This window comes from Andrographis paniculata, unplaced genomic scaffold (genome assembly GCF_009805555.1).
Source record: "Andrographis paniculata isolate CXL003 unplaced genomic scaffold, ASM980555v1 Contig69END, whole genome shotgun sequence".
NCBI lineage: Eukaryota > Viridiplantae > Streptophyta > Magnoliopsida > Lamiales > Acanthaceae > Andrographis > Andrographis paniculata.
In genome coordinates, this window is record NW_026137605.1 from 6,646,855 (window position 1) to 6,668,625 (window position 21,771).

General features: G+C 32.3%; 2 protein-coding genes and 1 long non-coding RNA gene across 3 annotated transcripts; 2 read left to right on the plus strand and 1 right to left on the minus strand.

Annotated features, from left to right (window-relative positions):
- The first annotated feature begins 4,879 nt into the window (after window positions 1–4,879).
- On the plus strand, window positions 4,880–6,585 carry LOC127263781 (uncharacterized). The gene is made up of 2 exons (XR_007841555.1): window positions 4,880–5,205; window positions 6,069–6,585. It is a non-coding gene; the product is annotated as an uncharacterized LOC127263781 (long non-coding RNA).
- A 6,802-nt stretch (window positions 6,586–13,387) lies between these two features.
- LOC127263468 (WAT1-related protein At1g70260-like) lies at window positions 13,388–17,388 on the plus strand. Its single transcript, XM_051292506.1, has 7 exons — window positions 13,388–13,652; window positions 13,740–13,808; window positions 13,900–14,016; window positions 15,601–15,853; window positions 15,952–16,110; window positions 16,218–16,369; window positions 17,040–17,388. The coding sequence occupies exons 1-7, from the start codon at window positions 13,441–13,443 to the stop codon at window positions 17,203–17,205; spliced, it is 1,128 nt and encodes a 375-aa protein (XP_051148463.1). The 5' UTR covers window positions 13,388–13,440; the 3' UTR covers window positions 17,206–17,388.
- Window positions 17,389–17,811: 423 nt separating this feature from the next.
- Window positions 17,812–19,192, minus strand: LOC127263978 (xyloglucan O-acetyltransferase 1). Its single transcript, XM_051293302.1, has 2 exons — window positions 18,976–19,192; window positions 17,812–18,929 (listed from the first exon to the last, which is right to left on the minus strand). The coding sequence occupies exons 1-2, from the start codon at window positions 19,190–19,192 to the stop codon at window positions 17,812–17,814; spliced, it is 1,335 nt and encodes a 444-aa protein (XP_051149259.1).
- Between the last annotated feature and the right edge of the window lie 2,579 nt (window positions 19,193–21,771).

Sequence of the window (21,771 nt, forward strand, 5' to 3'; positions counted from 1 at the left end):
GCAAAATCTTCTTCAGCTCTACGTGTCCGACATAATTTCATTTGGGTATGATATGATCTGATCTAATCAATTATTATTATATAATTTTTGGCTCTTATATAAGTTGCATGATTAGATATGTCCATTGACCATTGATCATGTCAAGATGAACTTAAAGGCCAACTAACATACATTTCTGGATTTAATTCTATCAGTTTCATATATATATATATATATATATATACAGCTCTTCCTCCATGCCCTATGATCACATTTTTGGAAGCAATTAATTATTAATTATTCACTTATATGAAGAATCAAGACAAAAACAGTAAATTGTAATGAAGAACATGCATGCATGATCTTGCTTGCACCATATCTTATGATTCATTGAACATTTCATGTTATAATTACACACCAAATTAAATCACTTGCCATGACTTCTGGGTAACCATGCTTACATGGAATGTCTCCCTCATTAATCCCCGATTTCGAAACTTTTGGAATTAGGGTTTAGGACACTCTATTCATTAAAAAGTGTGTTTCCATTGCTAATTTAAATTTCTGGGTCATCATCTATTAAAAAGTACTAACAAGTTTTCTATTTATAAGCTTTGACGAAAAAATTAATTATATATGCGCACAAGACTTAATATATCAATGGCCTCCTAAAGAACTCGTGTGTATATATATATATATATAGGGCCGTTTCGAACTTTTTTGGGGCACTGAGTAAAAATTAATTATAGGCTCTATAAACATATGATTAAAATTTATTTTAAAAATAATATTACTGATTGACGTCGATTGTACAAGATGTTGAATGTGACATCTGGGCAGCGTCGATTTGAGGAAAAAAGATGAAAAACGGACCGTTTGGAGGTTCGAAAAGCAAGGACTGGGGGAGGGTGAAAGAGAGAAAAGAGAGAGGGTGGGACGGGTTTGGTTTAAGTGGGTGGGCACAGTGCGACAGGGTGTGAGGTAGAAAAATATAGACGACAGAGTTTGGTAATAATATAGGCCTAAACAGTTGCTTACTTTGCTCCTGCTAAGAGCCGTCCATGTATATATATATCCGTTGTTAAGGTCGAGCACGTGTACGGGTTTTCCTTGTCGATAAAATGGTGACAAGTTGTAATTAAGATGTAAAGGATAATGCAGGGTGGGAAAGGGTTCATAGCCATATAGGCGATCGATGTCGATGGGATCAATGGATAATTACGTACAGGAAAGTGATATATATGTGAGATGAGAGGGATATATGCATGAACAATCAATTAATACATGTTGAATACCAACAAAGGGTCCCCTACATATAACATACATTCTTCAAAAACATTACAGCCCAATCCCACGTGATCCAGCAGCCTCAGCTTTATACACACACATCTATTACTTATCTTATTACATCATTATGTTAGACTAAATATCATCACTAGATTACTAATAACCCAAGCCTAACTACTAATAGAGCGGTTCAAATCTTTTGTTCCATTTCCTCTGTGCCATCTATTTCATCCAATCAAATAAATCACCTATAATAAAAAATAATAATATCTATTAATTAATTCACTAAAATTAGTATTTATTTAATTAATTCATTCAAATTACTATTATACCCTTACAAAAATATCTGGGTTTTTTTTTTTTGTTTTTTTCTTTTAGTAATACAATTTTCTTCTTTTTTTTTTTTTATATTTAGATATTGTCTTCCGTTGTTTTTCTTGTTCGCTGTCATAGAAGATTTTTGTCCATTGCCTCCTGCTACCTTTCTTGTTCAATGTCATTGGAGATTTTTCCGGTGCCGGAGTTGACGTCTACCTCTTCATTCTCAGTACTATTTTATTCTCACTTAGATTCTCTATATATAGTTGATTTTTTTCCTTCTAATCAAGTCAAACGGACCGGAAATATTTTGAATTGAATCCAACAAAGAATAAAAAAAAATCTCAAATTAATTACAACTTCGACTTCCAAAAAAAAAAAAAGTGATTGCTTTTGTAGGAGGTCACTTGTTGCCTGCCTGCTCCATGCTTCTTTTTATTTTTCATATTGATATTAGATTAATTGATTTTATTTTTTTTAATAGGATCCTCTTACAATTGTATTATATGTTAGACACAAATTTGTCAGATGCAAATGAAAAAAAAAAAAAAAAAATCAGGTATATTATCTTTTTATATCTATAATTATTATATTTTTTATTTTGACTGAAATGCTTAGATAAATTATTCTAAATAAAATTTAATATTTGTTGTAGAAAATTCTTGTTGCCAATGAAAAAAGTAATGGTCACATAATTATAGGTGGTTCACGTTATGAAAGTTTTAATTTGATTCATTGTATAAATTCATTTCAAAAGAACAGATTCCCCAAATAAGTATGAAATTTGACAATAAAAGTTTGGTTGGAGATATATATTCTGCATTTGGTAAGAAAATTGGGTTTGGTGTTAGAAAAAACACATTTTATAAGAAAATAAAAAAATTTGTTGAAAGAATATTTTATTGTTGTGCTACAGATAAAAAAAAAAAAAAAAACCGATAAGCGAGATATTTATGTGAAAAAATTGCATGCTGAACTAGATTAGGGTATTTGGCAAAAATAAAAATACATTTGAATAAAAATTAAAAGTATGAGATTGTAAAATTTATTTCAGAGTATAATAATTACTTATCTAGCACTGATAAAACTCATTTATTTAGATCATATACAAAAATAATTGAATCTCGTATTATTGAAATTGAAATAGCAGATAATGTAGATAGTGCACCAGCATTATCTCATGATTATATAATCAAGTAAGCAATTGGTCTTGATAATTTAGGATTTATTTTACAAAATTATAGAAATTATTTGCGTTCAAAGAGAACTTAGGATATGAAAAATGGAAATATGGGGTGCGTACTTGAATATAAACGAGAGATGCATGTAAAAGATTCGAATTCTTTTCACTTAATTCAAGTTGATGAGATGATGCAATAACTAATATATTTTGGACAGATGGAAAAATAAAAGTTGATTATATTGTGGAGATGTGATATCTTTTGATACAACTTTATGGGACGAATTTTCAAAACCGTCCTCTTTCATTAAAATTAATCCACTTGGGTGCGACACATATATTAAGAAAAATTGAATATTTTATTGAAAAAAAAATAGGTAATTGGGAGTATTTTTGAAAATATAGTTAGAAATTAATGTAAATTAAGAGATAACAAGCTAGTGATATTTGTTGTAAATAATTATTGAATCTATGGTAATAATTATATGTTGATTTGTTGACTTTGCAAAAATTAGTAATAGTATAAATTTAGCAGACGAACTAATAAGAAAAGTGCCGGACATTATTAGTTTTTTTTGTGCACTTTTAAATAATGAAACTACTGCAATATTTAAATTATTATTTGATGTATTTTCTTGTAACATATAAGGTAAAAAGCCAAACTATTTGACTAATGAAGATGCAGTAATGACCAAAGTCTTAGCTCCTACATGGCCAGAGAAACACCACAAGTTATGTATTTGATATATATATATATATATCAAATTGCTGCTAAGATTTAGGTGGGATATTTGACAAATTCAAAGTTTTTCACATACTTTGTAATATTTTCTATTTTAGTCCCTCTTACATGCCTTGCAATATTTTTGAAAAAAAGGAAATTAATATGCTTATTCTCGTTACACTAGTAGACATTGTTAAATAGTACCATCATCTGTCCTACATACTTTGTAATATTTTCTATTTTAGTCCCTATTACCTGCAACATTTTCGAAAAAAAAGAAAATTAATACGTTTATTCTCATTACACAATTTAAATACAAATAAAAAATAAAAAAATAATACATTTTTTCTCTAATCACATCACATAATTTCTATTTTATTTTATCCTTCTAAATTCTCATGTTGGAATCAAAATGTTGCTTCTTATATCGGACAGAGAGAGTATGATAATTTGACATTAATACCCACAAAAATGTGTAACCTCTTTTATAAATTTTACTGCTATAAGTAATTTGTAATTTAGTAGAAAAAATTGTTAAATAGTATACGAGAATTTGGCCCTAATACCTAAAAATATGCAACATCTTTTGCAAATTTTACTGTCATTCGTACTTTTTAATTTAATAGACATTGTTAAATAGTAGTCCCATCTGTCCCACGTGCTTTGTAATATTTTCTATTTTTTGTCTTCTTTATATGCTCTGAAATATGCCGATCTCTCCTTCATTTTCTCCAAGAACCACCAGGCCGGCTGGCCTCTCACCGATGAGAGCGCCGGCGGCGTAGATGCCGGCGTTAGCCGATGCGGGGTTGGTCTCCTACGGAAAGGGCAATGCGGTGCTAGGGCTTCAAGGGAGGAAGGATTGGTTAAATTTTTTAATAAATAAATGGGAGAAATAAAAATTGAATTTCGAGAGTGAGTTAAAAAGAGTCACTGAGATGTGAACTTTTTATTACCATCAATTTGACAGGCTGATAGTATGTGACACGTCCGACTGAAATGTTTCATTTGAAGACAAGAACCATTATTCTTGCTATTACATTATTCAAAGAAAAAAATATATATTTTTTTGTCACATCACATTATTTTATTTTATTTATGACGGAGAGAATATATAGAAATTTGGTATTAATATCCTATGTAATTTTTTTTTATAAATTTTATTCTAAGGTAATTTATAATTTAGTAGACATGGTTAAATAGCATACAAAAATTAGACATTAATACCCAAAAATATGTAATTTCTTTTATAAATTTTACTGACACATCGTTTCTAATTTAGTAAAATGTGAAAAGGTAACTCAATCATTCACCCCTAAATTATCTTAAGATCAAACAAAATAACCTTATTTCAGAAGCGCTTCTCACAAAGTGTCGACGGCTTCCCCTCTTTTCTTAGAAAAATAATCATAAATCATCGCGACGGCTTTAAAATTGAGAGGGATTTTTCGAGTTGGCATCGCTCCGACCTGGTCCAGGCAAAGCGGCTTCGATGAACATTTTTCCCCTCCTCCCCTCATTCTTCTTTTTCTCTCCTTCCCCTCCGTTCACTTCTTCGGCATCCTCGAGCGAAGCTGTAAAATCCCACGTTTGAACCCTCAATCGACGTGAGTGGCCGTCCTATGCTGGCTTTGCCTCCATCATCCTCGTACTTTGGTTCCCGGCTTTGACATCGTCCCCTTGACATTTCTTCTTCTGCAGCTTCGTCCGAGGATTTGTAAGTTTAATTCTTGCACTAATTTTGATATATTTATTGTTATCAATGTTAATTTCATTTTTTTTTAATATTGATTTCTAGGGTTAGAGTTGTTTTCTATTATCAGTTTCACTGCATATTATTTGTTGTTATGTTTGGTTAGCCTTTTTGTATATGTTGTTATGCAGCTATTTCAATTTTAATTCATGGCCAATTGCTAGTTCTTTGTTGTTGTATTGATCCAATCTTTATTCATTAGGTGTTTCTATCAGATTTACGAAATACCGATGTTAAAAGTAAGAACCTGTGTGTCCTTGACTTGTAGAGTACAAAATTCATATCTAATTATAATTCATATACGGATGGATGGTTTTAGTTTTGGTTTGAATTGCAGAGTTCTAATGGATGGATGGATAAACCATAATGTTTGATTGAGCTCTGTTTGATGTGTGGGAAAGCAACTCTGATTTATTTATAAAGATATGCAAATTCAAGCTGTTTTATATAAATTGATTGTTTTATGCAATTCAAATTGGTTTATTTATTTATGCAAGTCAAACGGCCAATAGATTGAGAAAATCTTTGCCGATGTTTATATGAAGAACATTATTATTTTTATGTAAATTTTTGCGTAGTAACAAAAAATTTAGCCAATTGAGGAGTTTGATGTGCATATTTATGTGTATATATATATATATATATGTGATGTTTAGGGAGTTTGGTATTTATGTATATTTAGCCATTTCAGGGAGTTTGGTGTGCATATGTATCTATATATATTATGTTTCCCATTTTCTCAGTGTTCAACGAGGTTGGACTATTGTAACCAATATATTGGAGTGCTATATAGTGTTTCTTCTTATTTAATAGTTATTCTTTGGTAGGTTTTGAAATATGAAAAGCTAAAAGACTTGGCTGCTGCTGCTTTGGCTTACAAGTGCATGGAAGTTGTGGTTGCTCTAATGGTAAATTGGAGTAAATTTCGGGATCAGTGTTATGTTTGAAGCAATGACAGGGAAGCGAAGCTTCGGCTAAGCCATTATCTGAAGTAAGAGAGCTGATTTTGTTCCACAACGACACCTTTTTTGACCTTCAACAACCAGTTTTTCTCTTTCATTGGGAGATTCTTTAGTTCGGTTGATTGATTGGCGCTGGTGTTCTTTTGTGGTCCTAGAACTTCCGGTTCTTTGACCTTGATTCAATCGACAAGGCGGTTCGAAGTGAGGAATTGGACTGTATTTTCTTTTTGTTTCCATGCTAACCTTGAATTCTCATAATTTCTGAACTTGTTAGCAACAATGTTTCTCCATAGGTTTCCATTTTGATCCGTTCATTTTATTAGATTATATTACTATTGTTTTTGCTCATCAAGTACTTGATCGAATCTTGGGCAATTGTGTTGTTCTTATCTTGTTGTAGCCATTTTATTCTAATTGTATTCCATCGAAGCTTCCTTTGCTGTGTGAACTGTATACTTTCTTGGATTTAAGTTTTGACATGTTTCCTTTCAAACTGTGGGAATTGGTTGGTTCTGTCTGATGCCTTCTCACTAATCTAAATTAGTATATAATAATAATAATAATAATAAGGGAAAAAATAATTTTGGTGCAAATATAATTCAAATTTATCAATTTTGGTTCCAATATAAAAAGTTCATCAATGTTAATCCAATTATAAATAATTTCAATCAATTTTGGTTCTACCATTAAAAAAATAACGGAAATTAGTGACGTGGACGTAACAAGGTTGATGTGACAGCTGATGTATAGTGTAAATTATACACGCCAATGTTTTCACACAACTATGTTTAATTCTACGTGGCCGTGTACTTTATGTTTTGGTCTAAAATTTTAATTTTTTTTGTATATATATATATATATTTAAAAATAATATTTTGAATTTAGAATAGTTGATATAGTTAAATAGAAAAAATCAATAGTAATCCTAATATAATTAAAATATATCAATTTTAATTAAATTATAAAAATTTATCGAGAATGTTCTTTTGGAAGATTTTGCTTAAAATTCTACTATTTACCAAAAATTTTACCCTTAAAAATATTCAATTACATAATTATTTTTTATTTTTGTATATTATAGCACATTTCAATACAATCGTATACGTCTAATTGTTTGAAATTATATTGAAATGTAATATAAATTTTTAATATAGATATAAATATAAAAATAAAAAATAATTGTCTAATTGGATGTTTGTAAAAGAAATTTTTTTTATGAATAGTTTAATTTTAGAAAATTTTTTTCAAAAACACATATCATATAAAGTTTAATATTTGAATTAAAATTGATACATTTTAATTATATTAGAATTACTATTGAGTTTTTCTATTTTAACTATATCAACTGTTCTAAATTCAAAATATTTTTTAAAAAAATATAACAAAAATATAAAATTTTATTTCAAAACAGAAACTTACACGACCACGTAGAATTAAACACTGCTATGTGAAAACATAGTTGTTTATAATTGTACACTGAATTATACACAGCGTGTGCCAACATGATCATATATAATTGTACATGACCGTGTAGTTTTAAAGTCAGTTGTCACGTCAGTCACACTACGTCCACATCAACAATTTTTATTACTTTTTTCAATTTGATACCAAAATTGATTCAAATTGTTTATAATTGAACTAAAATTGTTGATTTTTTTTTATATTATAACTAAAATTGATAAATTTTAATTATATCGGACCAAAATTGATTTTTTCTCTAATAATAATAATAGGATTGTCCAATCGGGCCGTACATTCTTGGCATTATATATTTTGATCGACCATTATTACTATTGTTCCTCTCTATCTTTACATTTGTATATATTTATAAACGCAGAAATATTTTTGTACCAAAAATTTATGAATTCTTTTTACATATTTGTAACGCAATAATATTTTATATTTTTAAATAGATTAAAATTTAAAAATTATCTTGTAAATATACATAAAAGTAGAATTTTAATTATATGAAATTTAATTTAGTATTGTATCATTTTAATATTTATGTAATGATTGTTTTAATTTATCATTTTATAATTTTTGTATTTGACATAATATTTGTTCTTTCATTTAACTTGTAAAATAATGGTTAATAATATATAATTATTTATTTATATTATAAACATATTATTAAGTAATAATAAATAATTGTGTAAATAATAAAAGTTGGGTGTGAGTTATAAATATACAAATTTATTTAAATTAACATATAAATTAGAATGTTTAGATAATATTTTTTTTGGAGTAAAAAATACAGTTTAGATTTGAAATAAAAATACTGTACACTGCATTTTTAAGTTAAAACTGTGTAAATAGAGTTTGGGTCAGAGATGACTAAGGCATGCAACAATAATCACTTAGGTCATCTCCAACCGGACAAATCTATTTATGCAAGTACAACTTTAAAAATGCAGTTGTTACAATAATTTTATTGCAACCTATAGCTCTATTTTAATTCCAAAAAGAATATTATCTAAATATTTTATTTTATATGTTATTTTAAACAAATTTTTTATATTTACAATTCACACCCACTTTTTATTATTATTTACATATTTCTTTTAATTATTCTTACTTAATAATACATTTATAATATAAATAACTAATATTTTATTGTTAAAGAAAATAATTTTTAAAAATTAAATAAAAAACAAACAAATATTATATTAAATACAAAAAATTACAAAATGCTAAATTTAAAAAAAATATTACATTAACTACAAAAATTATACAATGCTAAATTAAAACAACATTATATTAAATACGAAAGTTACATATGCGATTAATTATCCGAATTACTATAATCCTCTCATATATGTTCAATCAACTCATTACGAAGTGATATGTGAACTTCTCTATCTATAAGTTGCATGTATTGCTGAAAAAATTATTCACATTGAGCATGTTAGCCTCTTTCCAACTCAACTTCAATAGGCGGTATTTCGATCCGCTCAATAATTTGAACACTTAGATCGTGTTCCTCTTACTTACCATATTATGTATGATGATACAAGTAGTCATCATATCATGCAAAATATATTTTTGCCAAAAATGACTAGGTCCGGACAAAATTCCGCAACGCGACTGTAGAACATCAAATGCACGTTCAATGTCTTTTATACGACTCCTGCTTTTGTGCAAAAAGTTTCTTATTCGAATCTCTTGGATCATGAATTGTTTGCATAATCATTGACCACTTCAGATAAATACCATCAGCTAAATAATAACAAGTATTATATTGTTTCCCTTGGATAACATTGCTTATCAGAGGAGAAATTCCACTAGTGAAATCTGAAAATAAATGTGAATTCTCCAAAACGTTGAAATCATTGTTGATTTTTGGTAAACAACAATATGCATGTCAGATCCAAATATTATAATCTACCAATGCTTCTAGAATAATAGTTGGTGAACCGCTTCGACCTGCATATGCATCTTTCCAAGTAATTGAACAATTTTTTCATTCTCAATGCATACAATCTAAACTACCCAACATACTTGAAAAACCACGAGATTCGCCAATTTGAAGTAGTTTCGCAATATCATTAACATTCGGTAATCTAAGATATTGTTCAGAAAAAACTTCCACTACAACATGATAAAATTATTTTACAGTCTCAGTGACCGTTGATTTGCCTATTTTAACATATTCGTCAGTTGCATCTACAGTTGTACCATATGTTAACACGCGAAATACAGACGTTGTTTTTTGATAAGACGACAATCCAGGATGACCAAGTCCATTATATTGTTGTTGAAAATATAAATCATGTTGTTTAATTGCATCAACAATACAAACAAAGAAACTTCGAGACATTAAATTACGAGCATCTTCTTCACGATTACTATTAACAACTTTATGACCTGACATAGACACTCGACGGATTGGTTGCTATGAATTGGAAAAATGATCGAAACAAATATTATTTCGCTCGATAACTGAGATGTCTACCTTGACACATGCACTTCTAAGTATTTTCTAGGATGTGTTGGCCGATTCCATCGTCTTCCAACTAAGATGTTGATGAAGAACTTTGAGCAACCACATTCGAAGGCCTTCCCATGTTGAATTCATTTCTACACTAGATAAATATTTTGTATTTGGTTGAAGTATGTAATATATGCCAAAAAGGTGATAATTTATTTATGATGTATAAGCACAACGTTAGGTGGATCTAATGGCTCTCATTTGATCCATCGTGTTAGGTGAATCAAACAGCTCTCATTTAATCCATCGTGTTATGTAGATCGAACAGTTCTAATTTAATCCATCGTGTTAGGTGAATCCAATAGCTCTCGTTTGATTGGCCGTCTTAGGTAGATCGAATGACTCATTTTAATCCAATGTGTTAGGTTAATTGAACGGCTCTCATTTAATCCATCAAAATGTTTTTATTTGTCCAAACTATAATTATCGCACTTCTGATAATGTTGAAGGCTAAAATCCAGGATTTGGTGGTATTCAATTGGAACTGCTGCAGGTTGTATCGGAGGAACTGTAACTGCTATAGGTAGCATCGCAGAAAAAGTATGCCCAAATTTGGTATCGGCGCATATATTATTTAGTGTTGGATGTCTATTGTTGATGAATTTAAATTTGGCACTGGACTTTTTCTTGACTCCTCACATCGAATGACATTCATTTCATTATGAATGACCGAACGGAAGATCAGTTAGTTGGTATGACACTTTGTACATAAAATCCTGAAGCCAAATTGCAATGTCAAAGAAAATTATTGATGGATGAAGACAGTCGCCACCTGAAGAAAAGTAGTATTATCCTCCACTCATGAATTTTCGTCTTTTTGTTGTGAACTATCTTGGAAAGACAGCCCCTACAAGCCGTCCGGAAAATTATTGTTGTTTTCTCTTTATTCTTCATACTGAATTCTCGGATAGCAATTTCACACCCCTAGTCCTATTGGGTGTGTCAATTATGTTGGTCTGGAAATAAATTTCATCCTTGAAATTCTCGTTCTGTAAGATACAATGAGTTCCTAGGTTATTCGATGTGAGGTGTCGGTGATACGCAACTATTCTTTTCAAAACAAGAACAATAGTAAATTTCAATTAGAGGAAACCACACAGAGATAAGTTGTATTAAATTGATAATGTTAATTACAAGAACATTACAAACTATTCTAAAGGAGAACCAAGAAAATAAAAATAATAAGAACCAAGAAAATAAGAAGAAGAAGAAGAAATAATATTGGTATGATGGTCAGATGTCTCTTCCAATGTGATTCAACGTTGGTGGGTAAAAAGAAACTCATGGGCTGGAACACATACACATAAGAGGCCAACTCCTCCGAATCTAATGGCAACGGAAATAAGAAATCACAAGAGGTTTGCACTTCGAAAACACGTGGTATTATTCTATGGTTATAACTCTTGTGTGTGTCATAGATACTTGTCTATGATTGACCAAGATCAAACATAAAACAAACAGCACACAAGATTTGTTAACTCAGTTCAGTGTAACTACCTACATCTGAGGGATTTCAATCCAGGAGACGTCCTTTAAAGCTATCACCAGGTATACAAGGGACTCAATGACTTAACAACCACGGACCCAAAACTAGGGATTAAACCGCAGTTCTAATCCTAGCATACTACAAGTCTAACTGAAAGTTAGCGAGTACAGGTTGATCTTCTTCTCCTAGTGGAAATCCATTTCCCCCTTCTTCAGATGAGCTTCAAATCTCCGTGAAAACTCAGATTCTTTTTCAGATCAAGGAGTAATGAAAACGAAAAGATGGAGAAAAAGTACAATCTTTCTCGATTCAAAGACACTTTTCACTCTGTTTTCACTCTTCTCACAAGACAGTTTCACAGTCTACTAATACAAACAAACACACTGCTTCAATGCAGTGTTTGACTAACCAATATTGAGATATCAAATGCACCACCATAAACTTGCAACATTGTTTTGTCTTATCCTGAACATTCTGTTATGTTTGACAATCTATGTCAAGATAAAACATGTGCAAAAGGACACAAACATACTATACAAAAAGTCTTCGACAATAGTATGATGCATTCCATATTTAAATTGTCCTTGAATTCCGATACCTTGAAAAATTAGTACATATGTCAAAACAAGAAATGATACTTACGAACTGAATCAACCATAGTATTTAATGTCCACGTATTGCTCATTAATCATTATTTAATCATTTTTGTAATGGCCAATTAATTATCATCAATTTTTCCTCTTGCCATTGTCGCCAAACCGTTCCCTCACTCGTCTAAACTGTGAGCTAATTTTTATTTTTATTTTTTATATTTTGGCATTTAAATTACAAACAACCCAACGTGCGCTTTAAACATCAGCTCAATCTCTTTCCAATCCGTCTCGCCATCTTGCCTAATTCATTGTAAATTCTCGTCGTCCCGCCAATATATTTTTCATGCACCAATAAACTTGAATATGATATTTTATAACATCAAATAATTTTATTTTATTTTTTATATAGAAATTCTGAAAATTGTATAACTGAAAAAAAAAAATAAATAAATAAAAAAAAAGAAAAATCAAAGTAATCCAACACTAATAAACTATTCACTGTTTCTTTAGCAATCTACCTATGAGAAAAATGGAAATGATTCTACTTTATTTAATGTAATTCTGAAATCAATTAAATTATTCCAAAGGCCAAATCTAACCGTGTAAGTTGGAAGATTGTGAGGCACACGTAATTTCTCTAGCAATTTATTTTATAGGTTTTTGTAGACCCCGAATAGATATGAGCCACAAATGCAAAATCGCAGGCCCATTTATAATATTAATAACAATTATTATAATAGTAGTAGAATCATGACGATATTGGTTAAGGTTGGATAAAGGAAATTAAATCCACGGTGGACAAATAATCTGAGACCATGTAGATATTTCTGATTAAAAAAAGCACTTGGCTATTACATCCAAGAGAATACTCCAGGTGCCGAAACCAGATGAATCTGGACCGTTGATGTTGTGGGGTCAGAAAATTGAAGGGCGCAGATTTATCTGGTGTTGGAAGTCCAGGAGTAGTTGAGAATGAAATGATATAAATGGTCTTTATTGTGTATGCATGGGGCACCCTACGATTTGCCAGTTCCCTTATAAGTATCTCCACATGCACACCAAGGGTTAACCTCTATTTATATTTTACTCCCTTTTTAATTTTACTATTATATCCCTAATAAATATATATATACACATTTTATATCTATAGAGAGAAAGAGAAAGAGAGAGATGGAAGGTGGTGGCCGGAAGGTGGCGGTGATTAGAGAGGTGGCGGCGTGGGCGGCGATGGTGGTGGTGGAGGGATGTATTATTGGACTGACCATAATGGCTAACAGTGCAATGGCCAAAGGGATAAGCCCTTTTGTGTTTGTAGTCTATGTTAATGCTCTTGGATCTCTCATCTTACTCCCCTTCTCTTTCCAGATCTTCCATAAAAATAGGTAATTATTTATTAATTGATTATATATATAGATGTGCAAATGCAATGAGGAGAAGTAATATAGTATAATATTGATTTGGTAGTTCAGGTCAGAAGAGGGTTCTGCAGTGCTGAGATGGGCTTTTGTGGAGAGAGTGTTCGTTCTTGGTTTAATAGGGTGGGTTAGTCTCAGTCTCCTCCTTCACAGGGGTTTTATACTTTTACAGTTTTACTTACATAGATGTATATATATATATATGTATATACAGGGTGTGCATAGCTCAGAATCTTGCATTTGTAGGGCTGAGTTACAGCTCTCCCATAGTGGCCTGTGGCATGGCCAATCAGATCCCTGCTTTTACCTTCATTCTTGGAATCCTCCTCGGGTTTGTTTCTTTGTTTACACCATTAATAATTCTTACACACACATGATACAGGGTAATAATGATTGATATTAATCAAAGTTGGTATATATGTGCTTAGACCCGTTAACAACCCGAGCCAAGCCAAACTTTAAGTGTTCGTTAATGTCCGGGAACAAGGCTCGTGTTCATTCGTTAAGCTTTCGAGTTCGTTCGTAGTGTTCGAGCTCGGCTCGTTAAGAATTTTTGTTGTTTGAACTCATGTTCGTGTTCGGCTCGTTCGAGCTCATTTGTCTCATTTTTTTTAATTTATATATAACTTTACAAAAAATTAAAATTATTTTATTTATATATTTTAATTTACTATTTCATTTATTTATAAATTATAATTTTATATGTATATATAATATTTATAATAAATATATTATTTAAACGAACATTCGCGAACAAAGTTCGGGCTCGTTCATTAACCAAACGAGCCTGTTTATATTGTTCAGCTCGACTCGTTAACGTTCGTAAACGAGCTTTAACTGAGCTGAGGTCACTTGGTTTAACAACTTTATACGTGCTTCACTATCCCACTTGCACCAGTGAGAGGCAGAGCTAGCCATGTATCGAATATGTGGTTGCCCGTGTACGGGTATATAAATGTAGTTATTTTAGACTCTCTTATATCTTTTGTAATATTTTTAAACTAAGAAATAACATACTATATTTTATTTTATTACATCACTTAAATAAAAAATAAATATATATATATTTTTTCTTTTATCATATTATATAATTCACATTTTATTCCACCTATTTAAATTTTTGTGTAGAAATTAAAATATTGCACCTTACTTGCATTGCACAAAGGGAGTAGTGCATACTAGTGATTTTATTTTATTTTCCATGATTGGTGGTATGTTGTGACACCACAAACTGCAGTTGGCATTGGCAACATTGATTATGGGATTCCCTACAGTTGTGGGCCCTATATATCGATGATAATTATACCCCCTGTTTATTTTATAATTTTGAAAATTTACCATTATTTTAATTTTTTCAATAATATCATATTAGATTTTTTTTTTTTTTTTTTTTTTTTTTTTTACGAAATATCATACTATTAAACATTACTAAATTTTTACTATTCTTACTATTATTATTATTTTTTTTTTATTTCAGAACTTTCTTATTTATACTGCTGCATATAAAAATTCCTTTAATTTGGACTTTTGAATGATTGTGAGTGATTCTTGAAGTTGAAGACACCAATCTGCATTTAGCTCTTTGACGAGGTGTCCAAAATGCAAAATAATCTGCTGACGTTATACATAATTTAATCCACCTTTCGCCATCACCCGTTTTTACATTATATTGTATGTTTGCGTACAATAGCATATAACAACATCAGTTGTATATATTATATATTGTACTAGATAAATATAAATATATTGCAATCAATAATATATTATTTTATATAAATTAGCAACTGGGGATTGTAAACACAATGATCGAAGTTAGGTTGGTTGCATGTCCTCCCATGCAGTCTGATATCTCAAGAATTGCAGAAACCTCCATGAATTATTAATTTGTTGTAGCTTTGATGCAATGATGAATCAGAACAACAAGATTCGAGTGGAGCAGATCGAGCAGCCAGGCAAGATTAATAGGGAGCTTGGTATCATTAATGGGGGCCATTTGCATCACCTTCTACAAAGGCCCTGCTGTCAGAACCACCCACCACTCACTATCCCTATCCCTTTCTCGCCCCCCGCTGTTGATCTTCTCTTCCCCAAATCAGACCAATTGGGTTCTTGGCTGCACTCTATTGGCAGCTTCTTCATTCACTTTAGTCATCTGGAATTTCGTCCAGGTATTATATCTATATCTATATTAATATTTCAAATTAAATGGAGTATATATATATTATGTAATAATCAAACAAGGTTTTTGAATTATTTCTGGAGTCAGGTGGGGACTGTCAAACTATGCCCACAAGTGATGAAAATAGTCTCCTTTTATACCCTATTTGGGACAATCCAATCAGCTGCAGTTGGTGTGTTCTTAGAGAGGGATCCCACTGCTTGGAAGCTGGGCCTTAACTTCCAACTTCTTGTCATCGTTCTCACAGTAACACTACTATATATCCAATTTACTTTCATGTTCTTCTCACAATCATAATCATGCATACACGATATATATATATATATAAATAAAAGTTTGAAACTTGGTAACAGGCAATCTTCAGCAGCCTGATCCGAAGCAATGTGCAGCTATGGTGCAGCAAAGTAAAAGGCCCTCATTTCGTGGCCATTTTCAAGCCAGTTGGGATTCCTTATGCAAGCACCTTCGGCTGTTTGCTCTTTTCAGATACTTTCCATTATGGAAGGTCTTTTACGATATTCCTTAATTCATTTAAGATTTTTTAAGTAGTATTTTTTATTATTAGAAAAACTATTTTTTAGTTTCTTAATTGAACTTTTTATTATTTTAGTCCTCTATCCAGAGCTTATCGCAAACTAGTTTTATAAGTGAAAAAAAAATTTTAGTTTAAGGTGTGGCTCGCCGGAAGGCACGCATCGGCTACACTTAGTAGACATATGAATTTTTTATTTTTTTAAAAAATTTGTATATATATATTTGTATTTGATCCAATTTTTTTTTTTTTAAAAAAAATAAGATAATATATAAATTTAAAAAGTTTTAAAAAAAAATTTCACGCGTGGCCTCCGGCAAAGCACACAGGCATCTCCCGTGCCGGATGACTAAAAGTGCGAAATTTTTTCACACAAAACTAGTTTGCAATAGACTTTAGGACTAAAATTATAGAACGGTCAAATTACGAACTAAAATAACATTTTTTTTTTTTATATTTCACTTATTGTCGCGCTCTACGAGTCAAGACATATATTGTAGACAACAATAAGTGAGATATTAGATTACTTTCATATAGAGTCCGTTTAAAGTGAACAAAATAATATAAAGTCACTTAAAAAATTAAATTCATATTTTCTATTAGTTTTATTAATAATTATTTTATTGAATGCATGTGTGTGTAGCATGTTGGGGGCTTTTATATGTGGAATTGGATATTATACCGTGCTATGGGGACAAATTAAAGATGAAGAAACAAGCAAGTTAGGCCATGGAAGCAAGTCTTGCTCTTCCTCAAATGATGATCTGAAGAAGGTTCCTCTCCTGCAAGAAGCTTTTGATCAAGTATGAGGCCTGTTCTGTTCGAGAAGTAAATAGCTAGCAATGCTAAATAAAAAGAATTGCATTTTATTGTAATTAGGTAAATCAGGGTCGGGTTTTTGGACCCTCCATTTCAACCAAAGAAATGGCATAGTGTACAAAGTGTACCTACATTCATATATATATATATTATGGTGGTGTTTGTTCAATTTATTAATACATGCAAAAATTCTACATATAAATTAACTATTAACTATGTTAATAACACAATAATATATACAACCTCCGTCTCAATTTGATTTTAGCACGAGATTTTAGGTGAGTAGCATTATGTAAGATAGTTTAAATATTAAGTGATGTGATTGAAATAGAAATATATTATTATACTGTTTGAAAATATTGCATGGTGTTTGAGATGGAGAAAGTACTATACAATTAATTAAACTATAAATATACAATACACAGTATAAAATAGAACCGATAAGACAAATTGATACTTATGCGGCATATGCTCTCAGTTATATATTTTCATGCTATACTTGCATTATATTTTTATGTACTAGTTGAGACAATTAACAATAATTTTGAAAGGAAAGACAAAAAACACAATCTTTCCTTTCCTTTCCATTCCATCAACTAAGTTGCCCTATTGTTCTTGATCATTTGCAACAAAATCTCATTCCAAGTATCAATAGGGCCAGGCAAGCACCAATGCACACAATCATTTTGTACCCGATCCGAAACGCCGTTCTTAAAGGGGAATGGAATCATGTACGGTCCGGGGTGGCCGTCAGGCCGGAGCAAAGACAACTCGGTGACATCTAAGGCCTTAAACCTAACCCTACCTTCCTTAAACATCTGCTGTGCTTCATCCACTTTGTCCACTCCAATTCTCCTCATTTCTGCATTAGCCCCTTGAAGAACTTCCTCCCCAGCCTTGTATGGCTTTGTCTTCGAACAAGACCCTAATTTGTCCCAATCCCCTTCGAAATGTGCAGGCGGAAATGTTGTCAGAAACACATCCAGGGAGTGCTCGATGGACCTTCTTCTCTGCACTATTGCCTGGAAAGCTGTCTTCAATGCTTTCCCATAAACATCGTAGAATCCGATCTCGGTGCAGTTGTCGAGGATATGGCAACCTAGTACTTGATCCTCGTAGTGGAAAACTGCCGACAGCAAGTACCACTGTCCCGACGCCATAACCAGCATGTCGAAGCTAGACAAATCTCCAGCCCATCTCTCGTCCACCTTGTCTAAATACAGCGTGTTGAAGTTCTGCCGATCGGGGGAATGCTCTATCCCTTTTACAAGAAATGGCGACCAGTAGATCGAAACGTTGATGTTGTGTGAAGGGAGATGCCATTTTCTGAACCTGTTGTCGTCTCCGCCGGAAAAGGTCAGATTCGGCTTCGACACGGTGGCTATCAGGCAAAGCAATGATTCGAGCTGATTCCTTGCCAGGGAATCTCCGACAAAGGCGACGTGCTTGTCTTTCATTAGATTAAGGAATGTGTTTGGATCGAACCTGGGGAGATCGCATTCTTGAGGCTTCCATTTCCAGTGGAGATATTCCCGATCAGGCCTGCCGAAAACGACGCAGTTTTGGCCTTGTTTGATTGTGCCGCAGGTTGTCCCGTTGTATAAAGGCTCCAGATTCGTCGGCACCCATTCTCCCTTGCTGTAATCGCACGTTGTTGTCTTGTTAGAATCCAAACCCCCTGCGGGAAACGTTACGATAATCTTCTGATCTGAATCTGATCATGGAAACGGAAATCTTGAAACCCTAAATTGTTTGCATACCTTGGCTTGGGGCATCAACAAAGGGATAGGGATAGGGATAGGGATCGATTTGGGAAACGGAATTGGAATTGTACAAACTGTTAATGTTAATGCTCTGATTGTAATAAAAATGGCTGATGATGACGAGGGCTACAATTAGGGCACACAGAAGATAAGACCAGGTGAATTTCTTCTTTCTGCCATTGGATAGGTTGTAAAGATCTGAAGATGATCCCATCGCAGATATAAATACATACATACATTACATATAGATAAAAATATATATGTATATATCGATTATATCTGGTGGTAAAAAACACGATCTTGGCGTCTGTCTGTTTGTCTACCTGTCTGAATAAGAATAGAAAAGTGTAAAAAGGAGAGATGCCTCCATTGGAATATCCTTCAATTTCCTTGAAAAAGGGTGTAGAGGGTCTTCTCGAGAATCATATCCCAATTTATTTGGTTGGCCAACTAAATTTAATTTGTTTTGTTGGCTGTAATTATTGGTGCTGATATTCTGGCGGGTTTGATTCATGCATTTAACGCTATTTATATTATATTTTTCAACGGTAAATCAGTGCAATAGCGGGATGTTAATTAATTAATATCCAATTGATTCAATGTTTATCGCTAATACTGGTTGGTCAAGGTAAAAAGCAATAACCAAATAATTATAACTTCAAATAATATATTAATGATTATTATAATCTTAATTAAAAAATAAATTTATTACATGTGTTTTTATTTGATGTTGTCATGTGGCCAAAAACTTGGTCACTAATTTCATCGTAGGATGCCTATATATGGATGCATTTCATCAATAAAATGCCTATATGTGTATATATATTATATTCACACAACTTCTATATATATATATAAATATATATATACACGCGTACAACTTAAACATTATATATTTTATATATTTCATAAAAATTTAATCATTATTTATAATAACAAAATATTTTGTTAATTTGTTGTATTTTTTTTTTTATCTTTCATCTTACATTTTCCAATAAATAGAAAAAAAAGGTAAACCGTTTGAGCTACACTCCCTCCACAATATGGAAGGCTTTGGTTGCATACAAGATTCTACGACAATCCTTTTACGTGGCAGCATCCGTCCTAAATTTTTGCTAGACTACTTCAAAATTTTGATTTTTTTTATTTATCCAAATTCAAAAATAAAAACCAAGTACTTAATAAATTAATCCGGCAAACCAACTAAAATCGAACGTTAAAATAAGAACCAAAGTTCCATAAGCAATAACACAAAATTCGCACTTCATACAAATATTTTGTGGAACAAAACTCAAAATATAAATATAATGAAACCAAATTAAGTACTTCAACATACAGGAGACATACCGGAACTCGTATCAGAGTCTTATTTGTTAAAACAGACGTCGATCCTTTCGAGTTGCTCTATAATCATCATAGAAAAAACCCTCTATCCGTTTCTACCATGCCTCCATGACGGTCATAGTCTAGACCATCCGGCGTGCATGGCTTTTAAACAATGTCCGCTCTGGGGGACCATCTATGACAACAACTTAAGTACAAATATTCTCTTCTTCTTGTTTAATGCACCAAGGAAAGGCATGTCTCATCTCATCTATACTTTGTATCACTGAATTGAGTCATCCCTTCCGTGATGACTCTTATGTCTTCGTAAAAAGTATAGTTTAACTGAAATTAATATGTAATTAAAAAACTTGACATCTTTAGTGAAGTTTTGAGGACCGAGCGTGACCCGCTTATATGTAATACCTCTGTAGTTCGGCTTGTGCTAAACCAATTCTCGTGTATGGATGAACCGGTGCTAGGTCATTCGAGATTGAATAGAGGTTAAATTGATTGAATAGATTATTTATGTCAATAATATGCACATTTTTTTTAGCTTTACTGAAAGAATTCTAGAGTTAAGTGTCCTAACCTAGAGTGATTTGGGGAGAGTGACCCTTGGAAAGTCTCACAGAGTGCGCGTGAGTAAGGACATAAGTGCGCTGGAATGACGTGTGTTGACTTGTAGGGCTAGTCTAATTTAGACACGCCCGGTCAGCATAGCTTGCGGGCCGGGGTGTCACAGTTGGTATCAGAGTTGATCTACGATAGCCTACAGTCTTTGACTGGATTGTTGAGGGGCCTACCAGTTGACGGATCCTTGGTGTGCAATGCGGATGAGTGGGGGAGAATATAATACCTCCGAAGTTGAGCCGGTGCTAGGTCAGCTTTCATGTATAGATTAGCCCGTTCTAAGCCATTCGAAGTTGAATAGAAATTAAATGAATTGAATACGCGCATAAGTGATGACAGAAGCGTGCTGGCAACAGAAGCATGCTGGCAGGACTCGTATTGACTTGTGGGGCAAATCTATGATCCTGACATGCAAGACTTTGTATGACTTGCAGGCCGAGATGTCACACGATATGATGGACTTAGGTTGGGCATTAGGATTTCTAGCACGTCAGTTTTCCTTTTAAGTCTCCGATCTCTTCTAGGCGCCTTCACTAATCCACGTCTCCCTTTAGATCTTCAACACAAGGGGAGATGGTTGTGCACGGTTACCGTATTAATTTTCAATTACAAACTTTAACTAGCGTAGTTAAATTACGTAAAGACACTTTCCTTGTGTGCACGCCTCTATCTTGATGCGGCTGTCTTCGTTGGGTCTTGCAAAGTGTTTTGCCCGCTAATTCTTGTCCCCATTTCTCTAAGTATATAAATATTGTTTTTGAAAAAGTAAAATAATAAATTTTCTTTCTAACTTGATGTGTTGCCTTGGACAGTCCCAAGTGAAGCTAGTGCCGCTAC